This window comes from Eptesicus fuscus, chromosome 23, assembly GCF_027574615.1.
Source record: "Eptesicus fuscus isolate TK198812 chromosome 23, DD_ASM_mEF_20220401, whole genome shotgun sequence".
Classification (NCBI taxonomy): domain Eukaryota; kingdom Metazoa; phylum Chordata; class Mammalia; order Chiroptera; family Vespertilionidae; genus Eptesicus; species Eptesicus fuscus.
The window spans coordinates 27,346,066-27,358,110 of NC_072495.1; the positions used below are offsets into that span (position 1 = coordinate 27,346,066).

Below are 12,045 nucleotides of genomic sequence, written 5' to 3' on the forward strand. Positions count from 1 at the left end.
ACTCGGAGGCGCCGGAAGTGGAGGTGCGCGGCAGCCGGGACGCTCACTTGACTTCCGGTGGCTCTGAGCTGCGGGATCCCAGGCCACCATGGTCTCGGACGGTGAGGGCCGCGCCGGTTGGGACCAGGACCGGGGGCTGGTGGGCCTAGCCCGCCCGGAACCGGCAGATGGCTGCGTGTTTGGGGCTGGGTGGGGCCGGGTTGGTCTGTAGAGCGGTAGCGAATGTGTTCATTCAGGAGATGCTGTTGGCTCCCCTCCGCTGGCCAGGCATTCCGTGATGTGTGCGCTGAGCCATAGCAGCGGAGAACCAGCGCGGCAGGCCCCCGTGGAGGTGACAGTCCAGGGGTGAGACAGACAGGCGGCCAGTAAATGGAAATAGTGCTGACGGGGCAGAGCTGTGAGGACAGGACACCCGGTGACGTGTTAGCGTGTGAGGAGGTGAGGCCGGCGGAGGCGCTTAGATGGGAGTCCGGGGAGCCGCAGGGACTGCAGTGAGGAATGGGCACGCACCCCTCGGTGCGCGGGGACGCTCCCACCCACCGGGCCACGCCGGCCCGGGCAGGCAGACGCCCTCATTCGTTAAGGAGTCCCAGCCTCGTGGGCAGGGCTGGGAGGCGATGAGAACGGAGCACCATGAGCTGTGAAGCGAGGTCGTGGCCTGAGCGCCGTCAGGAGCGGGTCAGTCCTGAGGTCCGCACTAGGCAGCGGGGCTCCGAGCAGCCACAGACCTGCCCGCAGAGCAGGGCGCCGGCTTGGCTGGTTGCCGGCAGGCCACGCGACTCACAGCAGGCGCCTTTCCTTTGCAAACTCAGGACCGCCATATTTCATCCACTCCAAAACAGCGTTGTGAAATGTCCTTTCGTATAACACACCGCCAAGATAAAGATGCTGCCCACCGGAATCGCAAGATGCCATCCGATTTCAGCACCTGTTCGATGGAATGAAACAAAAGGGGGGGGGGGTTACATCTTGTAATTGGTGAAAGATGGCAATCATCGGATTTCCCTTCTGGCCGGGTTCTTGTCAGCACGGCGTGGGGAAACGGACTCCCGTGTGCCAGGGCCTGGTGCAGCGGAGGCTGGCATTCCTGGTCCCGGAGGTGGGGGAGCCAGGGCCTGTTGGAAGCCCTGGGAAGGGCTTTTGGAGTGAAGAGGTAGCACCGGATCGTAATGTAAATATCTGTGTTTTCCGATGGTCTTAGGCTCAACTGCTACCAGGGTCGCCTACGACCATCGGAAAACACAGATATTTCCATTACGATTCATAACAGTAGCAACATTACAGTTATGAAGTAGCAACGAAAATCATTTTATGGTTGGGGGTCACCACAACATGAGGAACTGTATTAAAGGGTCGTGGCATTAGGAAGGTTGAGAACCACTGCTCTAAAGTCAACAAAAAACGTATTTTAAAAATAAATAAAAATGCAAATGTCTTTGGGTCCGTGTGATAGACATTTATTGCACCCCCTCCATGGTGAGGAACAAAAGATAAGCAGTGACAAAGCAGACGAAAACCCCCCATGGAGCTGACATTCTAGCGGTGAGAGGCGGGAGTGGCCGGAGCAGGCGAGGGGGCTTGCTCAGGGCCACGGAGCTTTAAATGTTTAAGAGAGCTTGGCCTTCTGTTAATCTCAGGATTGTCCGGTCACAGGCATGTAAAGGCACGTAGAATGTTAGCTTTTCAATTTCATGGGGCTCATGTTTTTTTATTTTTGTTAATATTTTCAGAAGATGAACTGAATCTTCTAGTGATTATAGTTGATGTCAACCCAATTTGGTGGGGAAAGCAAGCATTAAAGGGATCCCAGGTAAGGCTGCCGGAGGGGGCCTTCGGCTAATTCTGGTTTAACTGAGTATGTGTTTATGTTGCTTTAAAAAAGTAGCTTGAGTAAGGTATTTCTGTACCATAAAATGCATCCATTTTAACGTACAATTGGGTGATCTTTAGTAAAACCCACAGTAGAGTTGTGTAACCAGGACCACAATTCTGTTCTTTTACTTCTTTAGTCCTCACCTAAGGATGGAGGGTTGCGGGCTCAAGAAGCCTTTACATATCCTGGACACCAGTCCTTTATCGAATATATGATTTACAAATATTTTTTCTTGGCCTGTGACTTTGTGGTTTCTCTTTTCATTTTCTTTTTTTTTTTTTTAATATTTTTTTATTGAGGTATTATATGTGTACATATCTTACCATTACCCCCCCCCACCCCACACCCACACATGCCCTCCCCCCCCAGAGTTTTGCGTCCATTGTTTATGCTTATATGCATGCATACAAGTCCTTCGTTTGATTTCATAACTCCCCCACCTCTCCCTAACTTTCCCCCTGTAATTTGAAAGTCTGTTTGATGCTTTACTGTCTCTGTATCTATCTTTTTGTTCATCACTTTATAATGATCTTTACTATCCCTAAATGAGTGAGATCATGTGGTATTTTTCTTTCATTGACTGGCTTATTTCACTTAGCATAATGTTCTCCAATTCCATCCAGGTTGCTGCAAATGATGAGAATTCCTTCTTTTTTATGGCAGCATAGTATTCCATTGTGTAGATGTACCACAGTTTTCCGATCCAGTCATCTGCTGATGGGCACCTAGGCTGTTTCCAAATCTTAGCTATTGTAAATTGTGCTGCTATGAACATAGTGGTGCATATATCCTTTCTGATTGGTGTTTCTAGTTTCTTCGGATATATTCCCAGGAGTGGGATTACTGGGTCAAATGGGAGTTCCATTTTCAGTTTTTTGAGGAAACTCCATACTGTTCTCCACAGTGGCTGCACCAGTCTGCATTCCCACCAGCAGTGCACGAGGGTTCCTTTTTCTCCGCATCCTCGCCAACACTTGTCGTTTGTTGATTTGTTGATGATAGCCATTCTGACAGGTGTGAGATGGTACCTCATTGTTTTGATTTGCATCTCTCGGATAATAAGTGACTTTGAGCATGCTTTCATGTGTCTCTTGGCCTTCCTTCTGTCTTCTTTTGAAAATATTCTGTTTAGGTCTGTTGCCCATTTTTTTATTGGATCATTTATCTTCCTCTTATTAAGTTGCATAAGCTGCCTGTAGATGTTGGAGATTAAACCTTTATCAGTGATAGCCTTTGCAAATATGTTTTCCCATGCAGTGGGTCTTTTCATTTTCTTAATGTTGTCTTTTTAAAAAACAGCTTTGTTGGGATAGAATGGACATACAATGAACTGTCTTTTAAGTGTTCAGTTTGACATGTTCCCACATATGTACACGTTCATGAGGTTATAACCACAATCAACATGAGGGGCCTATAGATCCATCAGCCCCGGAAAGTGTCTTCATGCGCCTTTGTCATCGACCCCCCACCCCTCACCCCCTCTCTGCCTGTCCCCACCCTCAGGCACCCACTGCTCTGCTTTCTGTTACTTCAGTTTGCATTTCCCAGGCCTCTCCATAAATAGAACCAAACAGTGTGTACTGGGGGGTTTTGGGTCTGGTTTCTTTATTCCGCGTAATAATTCTGAGCCTTGTCCATGTTACCTGTCCCAGTGGCTCAGGCCCTTTTTGCTGCTGATAGCACTCCATGGTACGGGTAGACGGCACGTCCCTGCGTGTTACCTTACTCCTCTGCGGAAGCAGTGGCTCATTTTGAACTCTCGTCGCTGGTGTATAAGGATGCCTTTTCGTCTTTCACTTTTGCTCACAGTCATTATTTTTGCCATCTGGAAATTTTAATAGGTTTGTTTTATTTTTAAAAAATAAAGTGAAATTAATCAGCATTTTACTTTTCTGCCTGAAAGTATTGTTAATGAACGCTGAGTTACTCGGAGAGCTCGTGTAGGGGCGTGCATAGCTGATTTGCCTTTCCGGTGTCTTCCTTTCTCAATAGTTCACTCTGTCGAAGTGCATGGACGCCGTGATGGTGCTGGGAAACTCACACTTGTTCATGAACCGGGCCAACAAGCTCGCAGTGATCGCGAGTCACATTCAGGAAAGGTAGGGCCGGCGGTGTTCTCCGAGTTCCTGGGACTTGCATGCCATTAGCGTGTCCGGTGCCTGCTGTGTGTTACAGCTCCTTTTCTCTGTGTCCGTGAGCAGTGCTCACACATCAAGAAGCAGTACATGCACACCTGAGAGTATGAGCACTGGAGACCTCCCTGGCTGGGATATAGGGAGCTGGTCGGGTGCGCGTCTAACGTACCCTCATCTTGTGCTCGGGCAGAGAGGAGCATCATCCGATGGGCCGGCAGCTCCCGGCACTGCCCTCCTGGTGGGTCTGCCGGGGCGGGGCGGGGGCGGGGAGAGCGCTGGGGTTCCACTTTCCCTTCAGCCAGCCCAGCTCCTGGGCACCTCTCACTCCCAGTGGGACTACTCCTCGGCTCTGGGTGTGATTCCCGTGTTGATAAGTAAGGATTGTTCTTATCAATTGGCCCTTAACCCACACCAGCTCCGCCTGCGGGTGCTGGGCTGAAGAAAGTGGCCTTCGCTAGCACGGGTGCACAGGCCTGGCTGTGGTGGTCACTGCCACGTGGCCGGTAGAGCTGCAGCGGGCATGCAAATAGCGTATGCAGATAGGGCCACGTGCCGGCAGAGATCTTCATGAGTAATTCTGACCCTGTTTGCTTGTCACGTTATACACGGACTGTGGAGTCCAATCCCCACACTCGGCTCCGCTCTGATTCAGTGACGTGTCCTCACGCAGACGGGCTCTTGTTTACCCACATGTGTCATGAGGTCGGCGGCCGGTTGTCCGGTTGCTCGGGGCTCAGGGCTCGTTCCTGCGGTGTGTGGAGAGCACCCACAGGCTGCCCTCACGTGCTGATCTGGTTAAGAGGTCACTGCGAGCAGGGACCGGCCAAGTGTTCACGTTTTAGAGAAACCTAACGTGTTTTACGTGATGGCTACAGAGGTCCTGGACCGCTGGAGAGACCTTTTGGGGACCCCTGGGCCGGATTTTCAGTGCTGGGCACAGAACTGTACCTCAAATAGTAAACGGATAGTACGTTGGAAGTGGCCAGAAGCAGAGTGAGAGCCCTCCAAAGCGTCTCCAGACACAGCCCAGTTTCCTCTCGTCGTTCAGAAAACAGTGGAATCGTTAAAACATTCTGTGGTGATCGACTCGTGTTTCCACTTTTATACCTGTTTTCATTTTTATTATTTTTACTTATTTATTTGTTAAATATATTTTATTTATTTTTACAGAGAGGGAGAGGGAGAGAGAGAGAAAAACATCAATCATTGATCGGCTGCCTCTTGCACGCCCCCCTCTGGGAATCCAGCCTGCAACCCGGGCATGTGCCCTTGACCGGAATCGAACCCGGGACTTCAGTCCGCAGGCCGACGCTCTATCCACTGAGCCACACCAGCCAGGGCTGTACATTTTTTAAGTGGAATTTATTAGAGATCTTGTGATCCAGAGTTAATGTGGCTTTTGCGTGTTTTCTCTGCTGAAGGTCACCCTCAGGTCCAGTGAGGGGCTGCGTCCCGGTGTAAGTAGGCTTTCCTGCCGTTTCAGCCGATTCCTGTACCCTGGGCGGAACGGGCGACTCGGAGACTTCTTCGGGGACCCTGGCAACCCCGCTTCTGAATATAACCCCTCGGGGAGCAAAGACGGGAAGTACGAGCTGCTGACCGCAGCCAATGAAGTCATCGTGGAGGAGATCAAGGACCTGATGACCAAGAGTGAGAGCTTTTCCCTCCATTGTTGGTATTTTGCACATGGAGGTGCACGTGGGCCTGGAGGCCTTGGTCCACGGGGTGGAGGTTCTCGGTGCTTCTCTCTCTGTTGAAAGTCATTCGTCAGCGTCGGCCTCGTCTCCCTGCGGCGGCAGCTTCGCATGCCCGCTCCCTGCTGGAGCCTCTGGCTTCTGAGCCTGTCCTGTGGGTCTGCTTTTCCTCTTTTGTGGACCGTTTTTTCTTCTGTTTATGATTTTTCCTTAAACTACGTAGTTTTTATTTTGTTTAAAGTATTATTTTCATTCATGAAGAAGAATGCTTTGGTTTAATAATGATTGTAGTTTAAGAAAATGCCAAGAAATTCCCCTTTTAATGCTTCTTATTACTATTCATAGGTGACATAAAGGGGCAGCACACAGAGACGCTGCTGGCAGGGTCCCTCGCCAAAGCTCTGTGCTGTATCCTCGGTGTGGTCACGCGGGGTGTCTTCTGGGATAGACGTGTCTTCCTGGGATGTTGCCTGGAACTGTGTCCATGTGAACGAAGGCTGAGCCTTGCCGAGTGGTGGCTCTGCCTTGTTGTGAGCAGGCTGGAGAAACTCGAAGTGGGACGAGTGGGAGAACTCCAGTGCTTTTTTTTTTAAGATGTAGAGAGAAACATCGCTGTGCTGTTCCACTTACTCATGCATTCATTGGTTGCTTCTTGTACGTGCCCTGACCGGGGCTCGAACCCGAAACCTCGGTGTATCGGGACGACGCTCTCACCAACGGAGCTACCCGGCCAGGGCCTGCTCACAGGCCTTCAGGGCGCGTCCTGCCGCCTTGTTTCTTGGTTAGGCAGACTGGGAGTGGTTTTGTTTTTCATTTCTGCCTGATTATCAAAGCCGCTCACTGACCTGATGCTCGGCAGGCGAGCAGCTGTTGTCCACAGGCCGGCGGGTTACTTAGCGTTTAGCTCGGGGCCACCCCTCTGAGCATGTCGATGTCTCTGTGTGATGTCTCCCCACAGTAAGCACTTGAGTTGCTTGGGGCAGTTTGAGCGGTTGCTCTGTTTCGGACTTTGGGGGTGGGGTCTGAGCCCTGTGTGTGGTCTCCAGGTTCCAGACCCCCCTGGCCGGCCGGCTGGCTGGCTGTGGTCCCGGTGTTCAAATCTGGGTGTGGGGGGTCGTCATACAACATCCGTGGTGGTCATTCCATTTTCTGGGGCAAAGGTACTTTGGAAACCCCTCGTCCTTCGTTTTGTGTGTCGGTCATGGGAAAGGGAACAGGTCTTTCTCTTCGTTTGGGGATGCTGGGTTTATTTAAGGAAATTTGGGGTTACTTGTCTGTTTACTATGAATACTGATGAAGTAAATGATATTTTAAAATTCCTTAACGCTAAGAAAATAAGACATCCACAGGATGAACAAGGAGGTTAAAGGTAGGCGCCCATGTTTCCTGTGGGACTGATCCTCACTTCACCCCGTGACTGGGTGGGCTGCCTGGAGTTGGTTAGAAAACCTTACAACACGCTTAATAAGACTCAGTTTCATTGCAGCCTGCTTTTCTCTCTACAGACAATCAGGAGATGAAGTCCAGGGTGCTGGTAAGATTTTTAAAAATTAATACTATGTTTGTGCTTGCCCGTGGCAGCTGGGGGTTGGCTGCTGTCCGCGTCGCATGGCGTCACTGAGGGGGAGAAAATAGTGCAGCTCTCCCCGGCAGGTGGTCATCCGCCGGGTCAGGGTGGGATGTGCCGTCTCGCTGATTTCAGGAGCTCATCCGGAGCTGTGCAAAGGGCACGTGGGCGTGTCCGTCAGAGCACTGTCTACACCGAGCCTTGCAGGCCGCTTCAGAGTCCCCTGCAGGGATTTGGGAAAATAGCGAAGTCAGTCGGTGACGTGGGCAGGAAGGACATAGACGGCCCGAGAAGCCGGTCGCAGCACACCAGGCGGAGGCCGGGCCCGCTGGTGTGTGTGCGGCGGGTGTGAGTGCGTGACGTGCCCGGAGCTGCTCTCCGAGACTGTTAGCAAGGACTGTCTCTGGGTGGTAGGGTTTGGGGGTTTTCAGTCTCCTTACCCCGGTGGGGTTACTTCCTGAGGATGGCGAGGGAGACAGTGAGGAAAGCACTGGGCTGCAGCTGGCAGAGTAGCGGGGCCTCCAGTGGGAGGCGGATGCGCCTGCAGGTGCTGACGGGCTGTGACTTCAGGTGATCAAGGCGGCGGAAGACAGCGCCCTGCAGTACATGAACTTCATGAATGTCATCTTCGCGGCGCAGAAGCAGGTGAGCGGACACCCTTCCTTTTTGGGGTGCTTGCTCAGAATGGGGAACTGATTTCTTTTTCTTAATGACCCACCGAGGGAGGTTTTCTGACTAAATAGCCTTATGAATGGGCTAGGAATCTGGAATCCATAGTTCATACAATCATTGGAGCCCTGGGCCCCTTGAGAGTGAGCCCCCAGAAGGACATGCACTCAGACAGTGTTAATACAGTTCCCGGGTCTTCATGGACCCCATTGGGCCCATCCGAGGACGCAGGCGAAGAGTCTCTGACTTTAGTGTGCTCCGTGCCTTGATGAATTGTCACTAATACGTGTCATTTTCCTCTTTGAAATGTTAAAACTCCTGTTATAATCTAAGTGCCATGTTTGTGTATACGCTTCTCCATCTGGGAGTGCCCACCTGAGGCAGTGAAGAGACCATGGGCTTTGGGGACAGGCCAACTAGGGCTGACCCCACTGTCCCCCCCCAGGCCTGAGCTGCAGGATGCTGATTGGATGTGTGCCTTGCACAGTTATGCGTATTAAATAAGCCATTTCAAGAGCAGAGCTCAGCACATAGATTCTGAGTGTAAATCAGGCATTCTTGTTATCATTCCCGTAATGTCTCCACAATCTTCATTTCAGAACATTCTGATCGATGCCTGTGTTTTAGACTCGGATTCAGGCCTCCTCCAGCAGGTACGTTTCAGGCGAATGCTTGTCGTGGCTGGTTCTGAAGCGCAGTGTGTTCCGTCCTGTTGTCCATGCCTTTCACTGATCCTCACCGTTTTCAGGGACTGGCCTGTGTGACCGCACAGATTAGAGAACGGACGTTTCTCTGGCCCCTTCAAACTTTCTATTTATATTTTACATGATAACTCGGTTGGCTTTGGAAAAGTCATTCACACGTTAAAACAAATGTAAGCACCACAGAAAAGTACTTTTTAAAAGGGTTAAAAAAATCCCTTCAGATCTTATTATTCAAAAGTTACCATTGTTAGTAATTGCTGAAGAGAATGATAGATCTCTCTGTATATAGATATAGATTTTTAGGAGGAGGAAGAGGAAGGGAGAGGGAGAGAAGCATTGATGTGAGAGCTAAACGCTCATTGGCTGCCTCCTGCGTGCCCCCTCCTGGGGATGCAGCCCACAACACAGGCGTGTGCTCAGGAATCGTCCCTTTCGGTGCGTGGGACGACGCCCAACCACCTGCGCCACGCTGAGTTATTTCAAGGCGCGAATTGTATCTCAAAGCTGTCATTTTAAAAATGTAATGACTGAACAACGTGGCAAGAACAAAGCGTATCCGTAGCAAACAGACAGAAGGAAGGGTGGAAGGCTGTGAGCCGAGGGCAGAGAGAAGCTGCGTGCACATCCGGGGAGGAAGCGGGCCAGCTGGTCCTCGCGCTGGGAAAGCACTCCTTTCACTCCGTGTGCCGTCTCCTCTCCGTCGGGAGACCTGAGCACGTCCCTCTGCAAACGCGGCGTGCGTGCGTGCGGTCTGGCAGGAGCCCGGTGTGTCTTGCAGGCTTGTGACATCACAGGGGGACTGTACCTGAAGGTGCCTCAGATGCCCTCCCTCCTGCAGTACTTGCTGGTAAGGAGCCGTGACCGTGCACCTGGCACCTGAGCCCGAGCCCGGCTCCTGGGGAATGAATGGGCGCAGCATGGCGGGTGCTAGGCATTGGAGGAAAGGAAGAGGGGGGTGACATGGGGGCCTCAAAGCTGAGAAGGGGGGCTTCCCATAGTCTGTGAGCCCTGCAAGCCGTATGCAGAATGCTGTATGCCTGCCTGTGGAGGTGCTCGGTGATTGCTGAATGAATAATAAAAAGGCTTTTTATTTATTTATTTTTTTGCAGTGGCTTTTTCTTCCTGATCAGGACCAGAGGTCTCAGTTAACCCTCCCACCCCCAATTCACGTGGACTACCGGGCCGCCTGCTTCTGCCACCGCAACCTCATTGAGATCGGCTACGTGTGTTCCGTGTGCTTGTCCAGTAAGTTCACGGCCGAGGGGTTCCTCCTTGCCGTGTCGCGGGAGGCCAGAGGCTAGCTCCACGGTATGGTTTCCCGCCAGCCTGGCTTTTCTCTGTTTTCTGCGTTCACAGTTTTCTGCAACTTCAGCCCCATCTGTACGACCTGCGAGTAAGTCTCTGTGGGGTTGGGTGGCTGCTCCCCTCCCGCGCCAGAGAGTTCGCGCGTTAAAGGGCGACTTCCTCCCTGTGTCTTCCAGGACGGCCTTTAAGATCTCTCTACCTCCCGTGCTGAAGGCCAAGAAAAAGAAACTGAAGGCGTCTGCGTGATGACGAGCTTCCCATCTCCCAGAGCTGCCTGGGGACACGGGGTGCGGGGGCGGGGAGTCTTTGTAAGGAGGCTCTGAAAAAATACAGATACGTGTAAGAGTTCTTAATGCGGTTCCTTACAGGGTGCAGTCCCAAAAGATCACCCTCTCCTGTGGGGACTGCTGTACGTGGGAGCCCTTCTCTGCAGTGTCCAAGCCCTGGAATGCTTCCAGAGGGTTCTGTCCGGACGGGGAAGAAAGCACACAATCATGTGTCACATCAGCCTGTCCTGACTGGTCGTAGGCTTTAGAGCTTCTTACTGGGAAGTGTTACAGGTGGAATTGGAACCCAGTTTTAGATAAAGGAGTGATGGCCCTAATCAACGTGCAGCGTCTTACATACTCGATCCACTTTCAAACCCTTGTTGTCTACGTTGAGGTTCAGCTTCAGATATTTGCAGTTACTTATTCCTTTGTGTGACGATACCCAAGTAATAATAATAGTTTGTCACGGATTCACTGCGAAATGGCTTTAAAGGAGTCAGGCGAGTGAGTGCAGGAGTCTGGTGGCAACTTCTTCAAAAACAATTGGGCGAAGAGATCATTTGTGAAAGCTGATGTCTGGGCTGTGAGGGGTACCACAGGGTTGTCGGGGGTGGTGGTGGTGTGGATTCTTTATAGTCACCTGCAGACTCAATCCGTTCTTTTTCACCAAGGAAAAGAAAAGTATTAATATTGGCGAACTGATCTCTGGAAGCTTTGGACTTAATACTGAAAATTTCTGTAGGTTCAAACAAAAAAAATATATTTGTAATTTCAGCAATAAAAAACTTATTTTTCCGTGTGACCTTGAAGTTTTTAAAAGTCCTTTTAAATTCCAGCATAGTGTGGGGAGCGTTTTCAGGAACAGTGGCTGATTTGGTTTGTTTTTAAAAGTATGTTGCCAAGGGGAACATCTGTAATATTTCAACAACAAAAAAGTATGTTGGCAAATTGTGTATCCAATCTTGTATATAAATGAGATTTAAATCTTCTCTTTATACCATCTCGGAAGCTCAGTCTCACTTAAGTAACTTTAGGTGTTTGGTTAGATTATTTCAGGTAGGTTTTGTATTCTGGACTTACGATTTTATTAACTACATAAAGATTTTTGTGATAACTTTGCAAGTATTTGTTAATTCTTGAGTTTGAGAATCTGTCTTTTTAAAAATATTTAATATTCATAGCCTCATTAAGTGTAACGGAAATCACTATTTTAAGTCTAGGAAAGCATTGTATATCTAAAAGACATAATTTCAAGAAGTTTGATAAGGTTCTTGTTAATTTTCACTGGAAATGTTTTTATATACTGTCCTAGTTCTGTTTGTTTTATTTTTAATGGTTGTGTTTATGGTTTATTTTATATAAATTTTTGTAATAAAATAATTTAAACTTTAATATTTTCTTGAGTTATTTTCTCTTAATGTTTATTTCATGCTCATTCAACTCTGCTTCAACTGTGTACGTGTTAACTGGATTTGGTCACATATCAAATTTTTATCCATTTCTGAAGAACTTTAATTTCAAATCTTGCCAAAGTTATTTGTGAAAACACTTACATTTTTTGCCCGGCTGAATTCTGCTACTTTTGCATCTGTCCTCATGCTGGGCAAAACCTTTTGTGTGTTGTTTGATACAGTCGGCTTCCCGGGTGTTGAGACCTTCAAAAACTGGGAGAACAGTAAAAACAGCAACACGGGAAGGGGCGGGGAAAACACACACAACACCACAATCATGGCCATGCAGCCTCCCCTTTGGTCCGTCCCCATACAGATGAAGGGTATTGGGGCTCGCTCTGCAGTGCGGGCATCAAGTCTGTGCGGGAACCTGCTCCT

The 12,045-nt window shown here is 49.8% G+C and overlaps 1 protein-coding gene across 5 annotated transcripts; it reads left to right on the forward strand.

Annotated features, from left to right (window-relative positions):
• Window positions 1-22: 22 nt before the first annotated feature.
• On the forward strand, window positions 23-11,608 carry GTF2H3 (general transcription factor IIH subunit 3). Of its 5 annotated transcripts, none has more exons than XM_054712342.1 (13): window positions 23-101; window positions 1,731-1,810; window positions 3,866-3,972; window positions 5,492-5,658; window positions 6,048-6,110; window positions 7,042-7,071; window positions 7,208-7,236; window positions 7,840-7,914; window positions 8,538-8,591; window positions 9,421-9,489; window positions 9,752-9,887; window positions 9,968-10,035; window positions 10,124-11,608. In XM_054712342.1, exons 1-13 carry the CDS (start codon window positions 89-91, stop codon window positions 10,133-10,135), a joined length of 903 nt encoding a protein of 300 aa, XP_054568317.1. In that variant the 5' UTR covers window positions 23-88; the 3' UTR covers window positions 10,136-11,608. The 5 variants fall into 5 exon arrangements, with proteins under 5 accessions (XP_054568317.1, XP_008155448.1, XP_054568318.1 ...); XM_008157226.3 differs by having other exon boundaries at window positions 9,999-10,035; XM_054712344.1 differs by lacking the exon at window positions 23-101 and adding an exon at window positions 110-438 and having other exon boundaries at window positions 9,999-10,035.
• The last annotated feature ends 437 nt before the right edge of the window (window positions 11,609-12,045 follow it).

Bases quoted from the DNA above. Each gene is read 5' to 3' on its own strand.
- GTF2H3 (XM_008157226.3), top strand. The intron at 7,237-7,839 runs GTAAGATTTTTA...CTGTGACTTCAG, and splicing joins AGATGAAGTCCAGGGTGCTG to GTGATCAAGGCGGCGGAAGA. The intron at 10,036-10,123 runs GTAAGTCTCTGT...TGTGTCTTCCAG, and splicing joins CCCATCTGTACGACCTGCGA to GACGGCCTTTAAGATCTCTC.